This window comes from Podarcis cretensis, assembly GCF_951804945.1.
Source record: "Podarcis cretensis genome assembly, chromosome: 14".
In the NCBI taxonomy this organism is placed as follows: Eukaryota; Metazoa; Chordata; class Lepidosauria; order Squamata; family Lacertidae; genus Podarcis; species Podarcis cretensis.
Window position 1 is genome coordinate 3,532,785 of NC_137183.1, and position 18,960 is coordinate 3,551,744.

At 46.1% G+C, this 18,960-nt stretch overlaps 1 protein-coding gene and 1 long non-coding RNA gene across 2 annotated transcripts in view; both read left to right on the forward strand.

The window, feature by feature from the left end:
• LOC307203027 overlaps positions 1-18,960 on the forward strand; it is a 180,261-nt gene that overhangs the window by 131,452 nt on the left and 29,849 nt on the right. The gene's annotated exons all lie outside the window — the stretch shown is intronic.
• Positions 8,392-18,960, forward strand: part of KLF13 (KLF transcription factor 13) — a 40,418-nt gene continuing 29,849 nt past the window's right edge. Inside the window, exon 1 of the mRNA XM_079953472.1 lies at positions 8,392-9,623. Coding sequence (XP_079809598.1) covers positions 9,086-9,623 — 538 coding nt within the window. The 5' untranslated portion in view covers positions 8,392-9,085. The remainder of the gene's footprint in view (positions 9,624-18,960) is intronic.

The following is an 18,960-nucleotide window of genomic DNA, read 5'->3' on the forward strand; positions in this document are numbered from 1 at the left end:
CACTTATGGCTGTCTTCAAATCCCCCCCCCCCCCCAATGCTGGAGGGAGTCCACAACAAATCAGTGGTTGTTTCAGAGACTTTACAGAATACAGTGGTACCTCGGGTTAAGTACTTAATTCGTTCCGGGGGTCCGTACTTAACCTGAAACTGTTCTTAACCTGAAGCACCACTTTAGCTAATGGGGCCTCCCGCTGCTGCCACGCCGCCGGAGCACAATTTCTGTTCTCATCCTGAAGCAAAGTTCTTAACCTGAGGTACTATTTCTGGGTTAGCAGAGTCTGTAACCTGAAGCGTATGTAACCTGAAGCATAGGTAACCTGAGGTACCACTGTAATGACCCCTTAGAGTTTAGTCATCTATGTCACAATTACTGTGACTTCTCCGAGGTTGAAGGAGGAGGCTGCCCTGAGACCCCTGGAGATACCATGGAGGGGATGGTCCTATTCCAAAGAAGTGGGAGAAGAGATCAGGGAATGGGAGATAGATGGTCCATGGGAAGGCCCAAGCAGAATAAGTGAGGTGGAATTGGGGCCGCAAGAAGTGTCGAAGGGGGTCAGGGGTCAAGTGGGTCAGGAGCTGGATCCTGAGGAAGGGCTCAGGAAGGTTGTCAGAGTGGTGCCCACCACATGATTATCAGGCACCTCTAGCCAGGCACCTCAGAAAAAGCTGCTGTCACTGGACCCTCCTGCCATTCCTGTCCATAAGTCACCTTTTCTGGGAAGGCATCTGAGAGTAAGTCGGATATTGGGCAGGCACTTCCATCACCAAGGACATAGAACTGCCAGTGCCAACTCAAACAAACTTTACAGGCCTCACCCACTCGCCAGAGTACCCGTTTGCTTGCCCATATAGCAGAAATGCATCCTCTTTGCCACCTTAAGGCTTGTGCCCACCTGATCACAGGAACCTACTATTAGGGGCTGAGGTCCCCCCAATAAAATATCTGAGGATCCTGCCCCCCAAAGTTGACAGGGAATTGCCATTCAAATGGTGTGTATGCGCCGTGTCTTGTGATTGATTATGTGGGGTGAGGTTTACCTGCCCCCCAATATTTTGTTCAAGTTGGCACCCCTGTACCTGACTTTTCAAAAGGAAGAGGCAAGAGGAGGCACCTTGTAGGAAGCCATGCAATCCACCTGTTGTGCCTTTCGTCCTTGTTGTGCCAGATTCATACACTGAACAGTTGGGCAGAAACCAAAACCCAGGACTGAGTTTGTCATCAGGCAGTGAGAGACAGTACAGAGGGGAAGCGCAGAATGGTTCTGTCAGCCTGACTTTTCCCACCTTGTTGGAAGCATTTCTCGTGTCCAGTTCTTGCTAGGATTTAGCATGGCCCTAGATGATATTAAAAAATGTTTTGCATTTGGAATTGAAAGCTATAATACCTTTCCTGAAAAATTCTACAGAGACCAAACCAGTGTTATAAGCATTGCTCCAGGCAGCCTTGTTCCAGTGTGCAGGACACAGCTCACACGTACGTTGGAGATGGACGCGCCATACGTGGATGTGCGTGTGTGTTGGTGTCTCTGGCAAACATGCCTCTGAAATCTCAACTGCCAATGAATTTATTGAAGTTAGACCAGAAGAGCAAATATGAGACAGTGTTACAGCCCATTTTGTGGAAAAAGTGCAGTGCATGAGAAAGCATAACTTGTACTGTACATTTGCATTTCAGCCAAGAGTAAATTTTAGAACGAAAGTGAAGACTTATGAATTGCTAACTGTGTGGAACAAAGCCAGAACCCAAAATAATTGCCTCTATTCACTGTCTCTCTTTGCTGAAGAAACGCAGAGGGGCTGGGCCTAGACAATGGCCTTCGTGTACTGAGCTATTGAAACAGAATTAAAAATGGTAGCGATGCACTGTCTAATCCTGCTATTCTGAGCACTAATGTTTTGTTATTCTGTCTTCGTCCTTTCATAGAAAGACACACACACGCTTCCTACCAGAGTGCATGATACAAAAGTAGCTGTGTGGTAACTTCTTGTACATGGAATTGTGTAATTAAGCCAATTCTCAAACTGAGGATAATAATAACATTTGCAGCAAGAATAAAAAAAGAGCAAGTCAGCCTGGCTCTCTTATGTCAGCTGGAATAAGAATACCTCATGAAAATGTATGTCTCACTTGTTATTTTTTAAATAAGTGTTCCTAAGTGTCATATCCCTTTTCATCAGTAATCACTGGGACAGTTCTGCACATTCTGTAGTGCCTGTGTGTGAACACAAATGTCCATGTGCCGGCAACATCACCTCCTTGTATCATCCACACACTTTGCAGGTTAAGCTTGATGATTCAAGGACCCTTCCCAAACTGCAGAACAGACCTTCTTGTCTGCCTGACCACTCAGTCACCTGACTCTGCTGTCCAATCCCTGCTCACCAGACTATATAAAGTTTCATCAATCTGAGCAATTTGTGTCACCCAAAACCTTGCAGTGGGTAAGTTCTTGCTCTTTCCCCTTGTAATGCTGCCTTTGATTATGCTACCTGCCTTTGCACCATCAAACTTTTGGTTTCTGCCTTTGGAACTTGGCATCTTGCTGGCCTTTGACTGTGTTATTTGCCTCTGGCCTTATTGACCTCAGACTGTTCCCTCTGGAAGTTGATCCATGCTCACCCTGGACAACGCTGCTTGCTTCTGATCCCACAAACTGATGTCCAGTACTGCCTGCAGATTCTGGAAACCGAGAGTTTGGGCAAGTGCTCTCCACTGGCCAGTGACATATTCCTGCCACACTGTAATTTCTTAGACTATGGTTGATTTGTCCAACTGCCCGGCACTCATTATGGACGATCAGGGTCCATTGGTGTTTTTGAAGGCTGTGGGACTCCTTTTCCCTCCTCAGACATGTGCCAAGAAGCTCCAACACTTTGGCAAGACGTTCTATTTGGACTTACTTTTCATATATGGAGTTAAGCTTTTAACTGGCTTACATTTTACCTTTCTTTCTTTCTTTCTTTCTTTCTTTCTTTCTTTCTTTCTTTCTTTCTTGGTATTTTATGTGTCTGTTTTCATAAAGCCCTAACTCCTGGGCATTGAGGGAGCAAGTCATCTAAGTAAATAAATAAAATGAAATTAAGTACAATCAAAGTAAAACAAAAGGCTGGTTTTTGTCCCACTGTAAAGCAACTGAAAAAATAATATATATATGTAAAATCTGAAACCCCGTCAGATGAAGCATGGAAAATGCTAATGAGCAGTGAAACGTTGCAGTGTCCTGAAATATTTTAAGTAGGCAAAATCCAATTCTTTCAGACATGAGGAAAGAAACCCAACCATCCCCTTTGATCTGCTCTGCACACATTGCCTGTAATTGCCCCATTGACTTACCACAGTACATTACGTCTGTTGAAATATACATAGGTATTACTTGCATGTGGAATACAATGGGGACTTTGTATACTGAAGCTCATGCCAGGGCTATGCAGATGGTTGTGGGGGTGTTTGGCCAGGATTGGAGGAGGGAGGGGGGAGGATGCCATGAGCGCCCTGGGTCTTCTTTGTGTCCCAGTTCACAGTAGCCGTTGAGGAGTTTACTGGTTTACTGGTCAAGGATCACATCGGAGCCAGTTCCAGGGCCTTTGTTTTCTGTCATGGTTGCTCCTGTAGACTGCTCTTGAGCCTGGGTATATATTTGCAAATATCTAACACCCACTACTGGTTTCTCCTCTGAATGGAATGGTATATTCATTATTTGAAGCTGCTTCAGAACAACAGTGCATCTTTTCTTTAGTTATTAGCTAGTGGCCAGTTGTGTTTCATGCAGGAGGAGAGATGAGGAGATTCCCCACCCCTTTTCCCAAGCCCACTCAGTGCCATCCACATCCACCCACTACTGTTTTCCCCACCAGCTTCCTCAGCAATGAATTGGATGGCAAGGATGTGCTGGTGAAAAATCATTATCCAGCCCTCTGTGAGGCACTTCCAAGCCTGCTTTCTCGAACCGAGATCTGCCTGCATATCCCAGACTGCTCAAGCAGGGGTGGAGCAAGGTGGCTGTGGTGGGTGCAGTCCGCCCCAGGTGTCACCTCCGAGGGGGGTGACAAAATGCTGTGCGGAACTCAGCGTCTGTGAGAGATGCTGTGCCTTTGGCATACGCGGGCTTCCCACGGCCAAAACGGTTTGCCCGCTGGCTCCCCCTCAGCTGTAGGGTGCAGGTAGACTTTGGCTCCCCCCAGAAAACTCAATAACTCTGGCTCCCCCCCAATATGAAATAAAGTCAAACCATTTTTGCAGGCAAAAAACCATAATTTCAATGTGGAGGGGGTTGATAAGAAATTTTCCGCACCGGGTGCCCCCTGACCTTGCTTTGCCACTGTGGCCAGGGCCACCAGGCCATGGGGATGAGGATAATAAGGCCCACCTCTGAGGGGCAATAGGGCCCCGGAATGCACACCATGTCGCAAGGTAGGAGGGGCCTTGCAAACAGGCAGCTGTATCTGTCAGGACGCCTCCATTTAAAAATGAGATGAAGCCACGCAGTAATAAAACAGTAAACGGCATCAAGAAACAGTGAAGAAATGCAGAGCTGGTGTGCAGAGAGAAAGGCAACAATAGAAGCCAGAAAAAATGACCCACTCTGCTTATATATCAGGGGCAGAACCAGGGGGGTCATAGCCCCGGGCACATGATTTTGAGGGGGGCATGAGCCAGGTGCCCTCTCACAGGGATCCTCAGCCTGCCTGCCCCTGGGGGTCTTGCCGCCACACCCCCAGCCTCCTTGCTGAATGGCAGTGGTAGTGGGATGCACCCGCCAAGGGTGGCATCAGCCAGCCGGGCTCGCCCCTCCACAGGGAGGCAGTATGGCACAGTGTGGCCCCACAAACCCCTTGTGCCCCACACCCAGCCAGTGGCGGCAGCAGCAACAGTTGGGCCAGTGCGGTGGGTTCTGTCTGCGCCCAGCCCCTGGTCCCGCCTGGTGCGTTCCCGTAGGTGCGCATGTTTGCCCTCGGCACCAAGGAAGGACGCAATGCAGCTGTTACGAATAAATAAACAAACCATTTCATTTGTATGCCACCTTTTCATAGTTAAAACCATGTTCAAGGTGGCATACAACATGGAAAAAATTACATGATTACAAATCTAAGAAAAATAGTCATAAACAATAAATATAAAACACATCAGAAAGAACACAAGCAGACTGAACAATTTCTACATTAAATCATAATAGGATCTAAAAATACAAAAAAAATCAATAACAGCTACAACCCCGCTTGAACAAAAGCTTCTAAACAATTATGTATATACATAAACAAACAAACAAATAAATAAATAAATGGTCTGATTAACTGCAGAAAAGCTTGTTTTGTGAACCTCCCAGCAATTTTGAGACACCAGCACTGAAAGACAATACCCTGGGCAGGGAGTTCCAGGGGCCGAGCAACATCCCTGCGACTTCTGGGGAAGAGAAGAGACGAGTGGAATGTGCTAGACACAGTGACGAGCTCTGTGCAGTTCAGACAGTGGAACATCAATTACATCTGAGGGGAGAACCGTTTGCCCACCTTGCATTGAGCCACATAGAATAATGTCGTCAAAATATGGCAGCCAGGGCTGGGTCTTTCCAGAGAATAATCTGGGAATCGTGCCAGGGACACAATTAGGGCCCTGCATGAAGCATGGGGCTTCATAAAAGAGATTGCCAAGCCACATCAGCTAGAGCACTGTAAGATGACCACACCTGGTGCCAGTGCTCCCTATGTAATCAATAAACCCCTATGCAATTAATAAAATATTTCCATATAGCATTAAATATTATGGTGTTCTAATCTGAGCAGACAGTGTAGTGGGACCTTAGATAGCTACTGCAAGTAGAAATATACACAGCATCTACAGCCTTAAAAAGCTTTGGCTGCAAGTTTTTAATCTATCAAATTCAGCTGCATTATAAAGCATGTGTTCATGAGGTCTGGCTAGTGGAACCCCGCTGGGAGTGGTGGGCGCTAACGAGAACTGCAACAAGTGATTAAAACTTCCATCTCTGAAAATGAACACAACATCCTTATTATAACTCAAGCTCTCATGCCTGATCAGGCTAGAACATAAAGCAAAACAAGCGTACGAAGCGGGAGGAAAGTCAAAGAAAAAAAGAATAACTCACATTAATGAGTATAGTTACATCTGGGAGCATTGCAGCTGCAACTTAATTCTCTATCTTTGTGTAACAGAAATGAAATCATGAGAGTGGGCACTTTTGTTGCAAGGAGGAATGGAATCCCATTTGTTCTCAAAGGCCATCTATTTCGTGTGTGTGTGTGTGTGTGTGTGTGTTTACAATTTTTCAACTTTGAAGAAAAACAAACACACACATGACATTATGTTATTATGGGTTTGAGGAGCTTTGTTCAGCATTTGTACAGCATGGAATAATTTAAAAGTGTTAATCTCTGAGCATTGCCCCTGGGCGTTTACCGACCCTGCTCAAGAACAATGGTGCTATTGTTTGAGAAGGCTGTTGCCCATGCCAGGGTTCAGATGAACTTTCCTCCTCCTCCTCCTCCTCCTCCTCCTCAGCTGCCCATTGGGCCCACATGGCAGCTGCGAAATGAACACATGCAATTAGGTGGCACCTGCTGGACTGAGCACAACCAACACACTCGCTTCTAGTCAATGATTCTTAGCCACGAAAGGGCAACCACCAGAAGGTTTAAAAAAGAAAGGGGGAGGGTCTGTCAGGTGAATCCTCTAGAACAGCCAGAGCACAATGCTGTATTTTAAAACCCAGATAGACAAACACAGGAAGCTAACTGCCTTCAACTCCCAGAACCCAGTTACTGGATGGGAGCCTGCCCAGGGTCTCCTGACTAGTGCTTTGGTTATGCTGCCTCATACTGAGTCAGACCAATGGTCCATCTAAGCTTGGTATTGTTTACAGCAGCCAACCTGGTGCCTTCCAGAAGTTTGGGACTACAACTCCCATTACCTCAAGACAGCAAAAGAAGGAGGGAATGAAAGAGAAAGAGGTGCGTTTGTAGATGTTGATTTGGCCCCCTTACTTGCCCCCATCTGGGGAAGTCTGCGCCACAGGAGGGCCAGCAAGCAGATCAGGTGGGCTGTGCCATCCTCGCTTGGCGCCAGGATCGCACAGGGTACTTCCCTGCTCCATTCACAGACTCCGCAGGGAGGTGCGCAGGCAGCGACACGGCCAGAGAGGGGCGCCCGCCTGCCCCCAATTGCGCCCATCAGGCACCCAGGCAGCCCTGGCGGGAGGGGACACAAATGGGCTTCCCTGAGCTGGAGGCAGTGCACTCCAATGGGTGGCTGAGAGGTGAGGAGCAGGCTGCCCCAGAGTGGGGAATGGAGGGCGCCCTGACTCTCCTTACCAGACACTGGCGCCCTGCGCCACTAAAGTCTATGAGAAAGATGCCCATGCTGTTGTAGAAGGAACCTATACAGTTGAGCATGTGTCCATTTCTGTGCAAGCTTTAGCTTTTCTAAGATGACATTTGAGTGCATAGGCCAGAAAGATTGTCTACAACAAGCCACACACTGTATTCAGGGAGCTGCCTTCTAGAGTATGCAATCTGTGTGCAATTTCTAATTACGCTTCCATCACAAAAATCAAGGGTTTGTCCACACTCCCATTTCTCCCTCATCTAGGAGTATGGCTCTAGGCCATTTTGCCTTTGCCACAACACTTTCCCCTAGAAAGCCCACCTTGGGGCTAAATCAGGGGCCCACCGCTTATTTTTAGAGTTATGGCTGAATTTTCTTTACAGTGATATCTGAGACAAATCTAAAGGGTGAAACTTCTAGACTTTTCATCAGAACAGTATGTGCTCACCTAATTGTGACATTGGTCACAAGAATACGCAGCCATCCAGCTTGGCGCTTGGCAGTTGCTGACAGTGACAGATTGCAGAGCTCTTTACATTAAAGTAATGACAGTTTGCTGATGATGACCGAAGTCACCAGCAAGTTGCCTTTTAAAAAAGGATTAAAGTGTGGAACTGCAGTTAACTAAAAACACATTGTTTGTGCCTGTTCTGTTCCACCAACGCTTGCAGTGGGTTCATTTGTTTTTCACAACTCTATGAAACATTCCTGGGTTGGCATTACTAGCGTCACCTTTGTATTTCAAGTACTGGGTCCAAGGTGCCTGAGAGAATTCAAGGCTTGTTAAATTGCCCTTCCCTAGTAAACACTTTACTGTATTGTGCCCTCAAGTTGTGAAGGCTCTGCAGAAGGAATGTGCCTGAAAACAAATAAGAGGTTAATGACCGCAGCACAAGTTACTTACATCATTAGTCACTTTGCGCATGACAGCATGTGCACACACAAGAAAGCTTTTCAACTGCACATGTACTGTTTTGCCAGAGGAAAAGGCAACCTCTTTCTGCAAGGAGATATTTTGTTTTGCATAAGAGAAGTCTAAAAGTAATCTTGAATTTCTTGCCTTCTGTTGGGTCATACAGGGGGAGGGGGGAATGCATTAGCCCACAGAGAAGTGCAAATGTGGATCTTTTTATTTTGATTGGCTAATCCCAAGCCAATCAGCTCCTTCCTTTCGTTTAACTTGCTCTTAGGCTCTGTCCAAACTCAAGTTCACAGCCACATTGCTTGCTCTGCATTGCTGCTGCTCTGTTCTCTCCGCTGGCTCTCGGGCGGCAGCAGCAGGAGCAGCTGAAGTCTCAACTTGCTGCTAACCTGATCAGCTCAGGATACAGCTTCTATGTGACATCACGGCCAGATGTTTGGCAAAGCCACACCCCTATGAGGGTCTGAAGCAATCCAAGGAGTAATAACGGACCAGCTCAGTCCTGCCGTCAGAATGCACCCGGGAGACTGGAGGAACTGCAGGCTTGTTATTGTGGACAACCTTCATTAATTTTGTTTCAGACAAAAAGCTGTTCTGGACGGGGTTTGTTTTGCTTGGTGTTTTCCCTGGATGCCTTTCCTCTTCAGAAAGAGAGAAACTGGGTGTGACCCATACAAAGAAAGTACTTTTCAGGGAGCTGTGGAGCCAGTTATCTCATTTTCTACAAAAAGGAAATCTCCAGGAGCGTGTATGTGGGTTTCTTGAAGGTTAACACAAAAGGAAAAATTGCAGTTGATTTATACACCTCAGGAGGCGTGAAAAATGGCAACAGCCGCCTACTTTGCTGCCGAGTGCCTTGTCTCCATGTCCAGCCGTGCTGTAATCCACAGCCCCATGAGGGAACCGGACCCTCAGCCGGTTGGGAGAGCTGCCCCCCGCATCATCTCAAACAGAGCTGAGAAACCCGAAGTGAAAGAGGTTGGGAGAGACAATGGAGGTGGGTCCTCTGTATATGCTGTGGCCAGCATTTTAGCTGACCTAAACCAGCATGTTCCACCAAAGCTTTCCTCGCCTCAGGGGGAGAATCTTGAGAGCGTTGACAGAGGGGGGGCTTCTCTTTCCCACAAAGAGTTTGGGGAAGAAAGTGTCTTGCTGGCTGGCAAACGTGGAGGAGGCAGAGCAACCACACCTACCAGCTTGGGGGCACCAAGTCAGCCAAACCCCAGGCAAAGAAGCAGGCGAGGAAGATGTCGGACTGAGCCTGAATTACCTCAGAAGAAGCATAAATGCCACTATGCGGGATGCGAAAAGGTTTACGGCAAGTCGTCCCATCTGAAGGCTCACTTACGGACCCACACAGGTTAGTGACTGGCTGGTCTATTTCCAATAGCTTTGTTGGAAGGAGAGGGAAGAGAAACTGGCTGATGTTCAGGCTCCCAGGACTGTAGTCTGGGACAAGTTAATGAGAAAAACGGTAAACCTAAAAACTTACAGTGCAGCTCTTGTTGCTTCTGTAACAGGTAGTTCAGCCGAGCCTGTCCTTAATAAACACAGAAGTGTAACTGTGACCTGCTGCCCTCCTTTCTTCACTATCTCTGCTCCCTCCTGCTCCCTCCTTAACCCATGCCCTATTTCCAGGCATTGTTTCAGCTTCCTCCACTTATAGCCGGCAGAACAGCCCCTTCTAGGAAAAGGAGCATGTGGGTGTTGTTGCTATTTGGTTGTTTGTTTTGCAGTGATGTGGAGACGTGGGGTATTTTGGTGCTCTCTATATTGTAAGTACTGTCTTTCGGCGGTACTGTCTACATTTCTATGGTTTCTCTGCAGCGAACCTTCTGGTATCGCAAGCTATACTGAGACCCAATCTGTTAAAAGGTGGCCTAGACATTAAAAGAATGAAAAGGAGAGAGGGACACATTGATCAGAATCCATAACGGGGCACCCAAGAGCAACCAACACAGAGAGTAGAGTGGTTAGTGCTTAAAGCAAAGTGTAGAACAAAAACTGTCAATAATAGTCTCAAAAATATAGTCACCTCTTTTCTTCAACAAATTTTCACAAGGAGGGGGGAAATCATCTTGGCAATTCATTGGCCACAATGAGTAAACTGGCCTCCTTTCCAACACCACCCATGACTGGGGCTTATTGTTTCCACTTTTGCTCTTATCAAGGGAGTCAGAGTGCAAGGAAGTCAATGGCAACAGCCAGCCAGCCGTTTCTGGGTCCCCCCCCCCCCGCGCTCTCCTTATTTAAGAGTTGGCACTGCTTTTCAGTTCATATGACCAGTGGCTGCTGGTTACCCACTTGTAGTTGTGCGGGTTAATGATTTTGCAGAATACAAGGATGACCCAAGGCAGTTTGGTGCCTCCCACAACATGAAGCACAACCCACCAGGAAGTTCTTCCATGAAAGACCCTTCAAAACGGTCAGGATCTGTGCAAGCACAGCCATGGCCTGGCATAGGAACTCCCTTTAATTTCAAGCGGCTGGGAGAACTTCCTGGTGGGTTATACTCCATGGGCTGAATCTGCCCGCCTCTCATTCTGCCACCTGTAGCCACACCCAAGCTGCAGCTGGAGGCGAGGTGAGCTGCTGCCTCACTGTTGAGCTGCTTCTGACGCGGCCTTCCTCCCATTTTGTAGTAACCTCCGGAATAACCAACAAACCAGGGCTTTGCTTGGTAAAGGCATTAAAAACATGCTTTCCAAAGAACAAGTGACACCACCCTCCATAGTCCTCTAAAAACAGCAGGCACCTCAGTCCTAAATGCTTGCTTTAGAATTAAGTCCCCTTTATTTGAAAGGGTATTTCTTCCAAGTTTGCATCCTTTGAGTTGCCTCTCCTGACACCCTCCCTTACTGGAGCTTTCATGTTTAATGAATAATAGCTATCCTCTCTGTTGCTACTCAAAGTTGGCAAATTGTAGATGAATCACGCCACACTCTGCTCTTGCCCAAACTTTCCTTCGCTTCCTTTAAACATGGAGACAAAGGGATTCTAAGCTTGTAAACTGACTGGAAACTGAAGCAGAGGATGCTGCTGGGAAAACTCCCTTCTTTGATACAAGAAGGAGGGCTTGGCAGCTCACGCCTCTGGGGAGAGGGAGGGGAGGGGAGGAAAGCGCTAGTAGACGTCATTCAGGAATGGGCTGGGGAAGTGCGAGTCATATAGGGACACTGGCTTGCCGCCCTGCTCTCCTTTGTTGTTCTTACTATTAAAAAAAAAGCTCGCCTCATTCACTACTTTCCTTCTGTGATGCAGGATTTAGTTGTGCTGTTTGTGTTGCTAGAGCTAGGTGGAAAGCAGAGGTGGCAGTGACAGGGCTTGGTTGTAGGATTGGCTGAATCCCGAAGGCTTTCAAGCTTCTTTGTTTAACCATTTCCTACTCAGGCAGGACTCCAGAGACAAGAGGAAAACAGGCCTTCCCAAATTCCCCTTCTTGGCAAGGAGTGGGTCCCTCTTTGAAAACAGTTTGAGGGGGCTAATATTCTGTCAGTCCACCCTTCATAATAACAAAGCATTTTGCAATGGCGCTCAAGGACCAGCTCACATTAATTCTTACTTCACTGGTTGTAGGGATAGTTGTTGGCCTAGAAGGTCAGTCCAAACTACAACAGTTCTTGCCAAGAGAAAGTAAAAGGAGGACAGGAAATGCTCATTTATAACAGCTATGCATGAACAGCTACAAGTCACCTCCCCTTCTGGGCTTTTTTCATGAGCAGAGATGTTTCCAATCAAATATTATTGACATGGACAGCAACCTGACAGGTAGAGAAGTGTATATCAGGTAAAATCCTCTCTCCCCTCCCCCAGTGTCCATTTCATTCAGCTTCATCCCCAAAGCCTATTGGGTGCCTGCAAGTAGGACATGAGAGACATTCATCATTCTTTATTATTACGGCTATTAGCCCGTAAAATATGTACAAACACAAAAGCACAGAAGCATAAAGACCAATACATCTAACAACAGAAGGGGAACACCACGATGCAAGGGTGGGTCATTGAGCAATGACAAATAACAGCTTGGGACCCGGAAAGATCCAAGGGACGGTGCACAGAAAGGACGGTTCACAGAAAGGAGAACTGGAGACGAGATCCGTCATGCACTCTCATCATAATTGTCCGATTAGTTTTGTTGTTGTTGTTGTTTTTTGGTGGTTTTTGTGTGTGAGATAACCGCATTCAGGAATCTCGCCACCTGCAGAGTTACAGAAGGATCTGTGTCCTGCAAAAGCAGTGCGGCATGTGACTCAACAGGCCTGCCAACCAAGCGCAGTAAAGCAGGACCCAGGAATTTAGTCCTGGCTATGCTATGTAAGGGACAGTTGAACATTATATGTGGAAGAGATTCAACTGTTTTCCCGTCACACTCGCATAGCGGAGACACCAAACCCTTGGAAAATCTGTGGCTCAGCAGGTTCGATGGGAAAACATTGAACCTTGCACGAATAAATGCAAGTCGGTGTGGTACAGATGATAGAGATGTCATGTATGATGGAAGGCCAAGTGGTGGGGTTATTCCGTGATACCTGGGGGAGCAGACACCCCCACCCCTGGAGAGGTTGTGCTGATTTTCAATGTCTGCTAATCTTTGCTCGATAAGGCTTTTGGCTGAGCGTAGGTTCATCTTTAAGGAGTCCGCTGGGGAAATTCCGATGCTCAGAAGTTTAGCATGGATTTTTCCTACCCACGGGTTAACAAAGTCATCCCGCCAGAGGCACTGAAAGAGGTAATGGTCGGGAAGCCTATGCCAGCTGGACAGCCAATAGCCAAAGACTCGCTTCCAGATGACAGTCTCCAATGATGCAATCCTTAACTCCAGATATATGGCTGCATTGCTCACACACATGGGGAGTTTCAGGAGGCGACGGAGAAACTGATTCTGCAATGTCCCCAACGATGTTAAATTGGACCCTGGGGCCCAGAGCGGGGCAGCGTAACAGAGGGTGGAAACCACTTTTGCGTGGTACACCTTCAATGCAGAAGGGATGAGGACATGAGAGAAACATCAGCTGGTATTGGGAAGCACACTGCCTCCAGACATAAGGAAGAGCATAGCCATTGCGCCCAGTAGTCACGAACAGACACCCTCCCTGAATTTGTCCCATTCTCTTTTAAAGCCATCCCTCTTGGCGATCATCATTGCTTCCTGCTGCAAACTCCATAGTTTAACTATCTGCTGCATGAAGAATTTTGTTTTATCTTTCCTGAATCTTCTAACATTCAGCTTCATTGGATGTCCATTGGATGTGTTACGAGAGAGGGAGATAATTTCTCTCTCTCTCCACTTTCTCCATACCATGCATAATTTTATAAGCCACTGTCATGTCACCTCTTCCTTGTCTTTTCTCTGTAACGGGGTCGGCAAGGTTTACCTTGCCTGAGCTGGTTCACTCCAGTGGAGATTCCTCTGTGGGCTGGGTCCTGTGCGCGTGTGAGTGCGCGCCCCCACAATTTCCGGCATCTGCATCTGCATCTGCACAGAGCCAATTTCCGGCATCTGCACATGCGCAGATGTGATTTCCGGTGCCGCAGAAGCAAGTCTCCATGCTGCACAGTGCCGGTTTAGTGCAGCCCGCGGGGACTCACCGAGCGGGCGGCTCAGTTCAGGGGCAGCTCATGGGCCGGTTAAATGACACCTGTGGGCTGCTTGTGGCCCATGGGCCTTAGGTTGCCAGCCCCTGCTCTATACTAAGAGTGCTTCTTTGGTCATAGAAGAGTTGCTCCATCCCCTTGATCATTTGGTTGGTAAAGGTAAAGGTAAAGGTAAAGGTAAAGGTAAAGGTAAAGGTAAAGGTAAAGGACCCCTGGACAGTTAAGTCCAGTCAAAGGCAACTATGGGGTGCAGTGCTCATCTCTGCTTTCAGGCCAAGGGAGCCGGCGTTTGTCCACAGACAGCTTTCCAGATCATGTGGCCATCAGGACTAGACTGCTTCTGGTACAACGGAGCACCGTGACAGAAACCAGAGCACACAGAAACGCTGTTTACTTTCCCACCACAGCAGTACCTATTTATCTGCTTGCACTGGCATGCTTTCGAACTTCTAGGTTGGCAGGAATTGGGACAGAGCAATGGGAGCTCACCCTGTCATGCGGATTTGAACTGCCAACCTTCTGATCAGTGAGCCCAAGAGGCCCAGTGGTTTAGACCACAGCACCACCCATTCCCTTTTCATCTTCAAGTCCCCAAGGTGGGAGGTCTTGCTCCATTTCCAAAAAGTGGCTAAGTTTTGTTGAAGGGCCCTCTGTACTGAGAGGTAGTTTTGGGATAGAGAGTCAGTGAATGAAAAGTTTGCAAAAGGGCTGCACTAGATGCACACCTATTTCAATTTTGGGGATGAAAACAGAATCATGACAAATGTAAAAACAAACAAACCTACAACACAGAATGTATAAGCCATCCCAATTGTTATAAAACTACACAGAAATTTTCTCCCAGTTCAAACACCCTCCTTCTTTAATGTCAGCCATTTTGGAATCATATTGTCAATAGGATCACATTGTGAGGCTCATGAATTGGGTTTGAACTTTAAGTGCTGACATTGCTGAGGGCAAATAAAGCTTGTTTAAAGTGAATGCTGCTTCCAGGACTGTCCACATACATGATACTAGGAAATGGATGTGAATCAGGTAAATGAGAACAAAAGAAGTCTAGAGTAACGCTTCACAAATAGTAGGTGTGACCTTTCAACACTGACAAGATGTTTGTGAAAATCACCCCTCCCTTTTTATATACGTCCTACTTTACACATTATAGCTCCCTCAAAGAGGTCAGCTAAATTGTGGGACAGCTCCCCATGTGGATCAGGCTGCTTTATCACCACATTTCATCAAAAAATGTTTCAGGCAAAGTGAAAAGCAATTCAAAATACACAGCAATTGATCTGTTTCATGTGGGTGGTTCAGCATGCAGGAATAGCTTCCACAAGGAGCGAACTAAAGCTGTATTTACATAATGGAGTTAATGTGTGAGCTAGCAAAGCTAGATCTGTTTTGTCAATATCCAGCAGAATTTCCCAAGCATTCCTCTGGTCCAGAAAAAGGGGCCACATGTCTTCCCGTTACTTGCAGTTGCACGCCATCATGGGACTTGAAGTTTAATCCTGCTTTGTATGGTTATGCCATGCTTTCTAAATCGATTGACTGCTTTTATATCCCACCTTTGTCTCTCAGGAGCCCAAGGAGGCTCACATGGTTCTCCCCTCCTCATTTAATCTCCACAACAACCTTGTGAGGTAGATTTGGCGGAGAGGCAAGAGTGACTGGCTCAAGGCTTCAGGACCGAGTGCAGATTTCAGTCTGGTCTTCAGGGGCCTAGTCTGACACTCTGTCTGCTGCACTACACTGTCTCTAATGTATGAATTAGTGAATGAGCAAGATTGCAAAGTAATCTTTCAATGCCAGCTTAAGGTATATTTGATCATTCAGGCTTTTGGACGATAATGGAGAGTGGAAAGCCATATGTGACTATCAGGGCTATTGCTGAAATACTGGAAATATTTTGCAGCCCATAAATATTCTCAGTGTCCCCCCCCCACGTTTTTAGGAATTGTATTTTTTATTGTGTGTTGTATTTTACAGAATTAGTCATGCAAGCTACCCTGGGCAGCTTGGAAAATGAAATAAGTAAATAATCAAGATCTACAAAAAGATCCAAAAGCTATTTGTTCAAAAGAGAAGGAATGACAGTATGAACAGGACCCAGGCAGATTCTAGCTGAAATTCTGCTTTGATGCTTCCACTTTTTGGTGGCTCCCCTGAAACATGCTTGGATTTGGATTTCATAGGGCTCCGGAAAAACAGGCAATCATTCATACTGAGAACTTGATCTTCAGGAGAGAAGGAAAATAGTTCACATTATGACTGGTGAGATGGAGCTAATTTTCTATTTCTCCATCTAACACTTAGCTCAATACTTCTTACTGTTGGTTTCTTTAATAAATAAATAAATTATTTAGCACCATGTGTCCAGGCCGCCCTACCCACACGCCATCATTTGCCTCCCTAAAATGGAAGGATGGCAGACCCTGATGATCAACCCAAAACTTCAGCTGTTTATGCCATCTTGGATTCAGCATTTGTTGTTTGCGCTGAGGACCATGGCTCCAAAGCACTGCAAATTTCTGCCTCAATAATATCTACCCCCGGTGAGTCTCAGTTCCTGCAGGAACAAAGTTGTGATGGAACAGGGTCACTTACACACCTTGCAAGACCGGAATAGCTTGTTCAGCATTTTATATGCCAGGTGAAAGTTAAGAGGAGCCCTTCAGGCAAAAAGCAGAGGATCACCTAATGATTGATTACACTCAGACAGAGACATATGGGACACCTTGTACTTGTTAGATGTGTGCGTCTCTTTTGTCTTTTTGCTTTGGGCTGCTGTGCTCATAAATAGTAGTTTTCCCACTGCAAGTTGATAAAGAAATCTAAACTCGCATGCCGGAAGGGAAAATAAGAGTGCTGGAGTGAGTGGAAAACTGGGGCTGGGGTGGGTTTGTGCTGCCATTCTCTGCGATCACAGAAAAATAATAATAGAGCATGGCACCAAGCGTGGAATTCAGTTCATTGAGTAGTCCAACTTCAATTTAAGAAGGGCCAAGTTTCTAGCCTATATACTAATGAAATGTAAGTGTAAGAGAAGAAGAACAAGTAGACCTGAAATGCCTGCTCTCCCTCCTCGAAAGTAGAGGAGTGGGGCTCTGTGTTGCTCCCCAACTCCTTCTCAGGACTAAAATCAAAGAATTCTTATACATCTGCTTATCTTGCATAATCTACGCAGGTTACAGATACCATCTTTTTATGGCACAGAATTTAGACTGACAGTGCAGAGCACCCTCACCCCCAGCATGGAATTCACAAAGCCTTCAATATGAGTAGCTTCTGATGTCCCTTAGATCCCACAGCAGGAGCACTGAGACCTGTTTTGCCAGCCAAATGAGTGTGTGCTGCCCATGTGTTCATAAGCACAAGTTGTTCATCATACTTTAACCATAGTTTACATTTTCAAGAGTGTACTTAAACATCATTGGTGTATAGCTAAAAAAATATGGCATCACGGTACTGGGGGAACTTGAAATAGTTATTATAGTTAATAGATTTTTTTAAAGATACCATTTACAAAACAGTCTCAAGATGAGTTACAAGCTATATAAAAAATACTAAATTTTAAAAACACTAACAGACTATCTTTGACCCCCAGCAAGACTGAAACCCCATCCTCTCAGCCTGACTCACTTCACAGAGTTGTTGCCAATAAAAGATTACAATGAATGCAAAAATTGGTGGCTGGTGGGGTTGCCTGAGCTTCCTTCCACAAGACTGACTACAGGAACTATTGGAAGAGCAACCATGATGTTTAGAGATCATAGTCTGGTGGTGCTTTTAAATATAGAATCAAATTATAGCCTTGCAGTCCTGCAGCATTTTTATCCTACCGGAGCTCTAGAAAGAACCTATTACTGTACTGTATTTTTGGGTCTAGGGTAAGCCCCTGGCCCCATTCTGAGTTTTAGACAATTAGAGGTGGTAAGGAGGATGGGCAATGAGAAACAGGCCAAGAGGTTTCTGTACCACTCCAAATACATTGGGGATAACATCTGAATAACATTTAGTCACCAATGGCATTGAGATGCAGCCCCACCACCTGACATGCAGCATCCCTTCATATTTGACAGAATCTGACAGCTGATTTGCAACAGCATTGAATAAAATATCTGCTGATTTCCTCCATTTCATTTAATCAGTTCATCACTCAACCAGAAAATGCTCCATTGGAGCTGCAGGGAAGGGCATCAAAACCAGTCAGAAATCACATGCTGACATCAATGAAATGTGAATAGCAAATATGATGGGGAAATTTTCAGTTTATAAAACAGAACTCCGACTAGAACATGTGCCAGAGATTGAACTAGTTTTGAAATTTTGTTTCAGCCACAGCTCTGTACCTCACCAGCAGGTAAACAGCCTCCCCCAGGCCGCCTGCAATGTCAGAGGGGCTGAACCTGGCTCTCAACCCAAGAAGCAGTTACCACACTTAATGCCACAAGATTCCTGTGCATGTAGCCTTATTTAATAAACAAACAGGAAAGTAGCATCCCATCTACCTTTGCCATCTAGGACATGTGAACAGCATATCTTGCTATTGTCCCTGGAGAGCCATTTTTGCAAAAAAGGCAGAAAGGCAGAAATATCCTACTAGCATGGAAATACCATTGACCATGACAAAGCATTCTTAACAACAGATAAGTTGGTTTCCTTTTTTCCTTGCTGAAAGCCTGTGTTAGATTCAAAACATTTGCCCCCTCTGCTGGGACAATCAGCCTCTGAGTCGGTGCTGTGTGCCCTTCCAACATTTCCCAGAAACAACAGCTTTCTCTTCGGGGAGAACTTTCTTCTCCTTTTTTGCAAATTTAGCAAATTTAGCACAGTACTGATCTAAACCAAAACAAGCATCACATGGTAGCACAGGAGATATCTGTCTAGATTTCCCCAGAATTTCCCTCTTGGTGTCTTATCCCCAAAGCCCTTAAGGCAATGATAAAAATAAATAATTAAGCTTGCCTGGAGGGGCGGGCAGTTTCCCTGGCAAGAGTTCTCCAATTCCTCTTCAGTTTGCTTCTCATGGGAGCCCATGATTCCTTACAATTGACAAAAGTCCTGATAATTTCTGGAGGTCAAGGGAAAGGAGTGCATTCTAA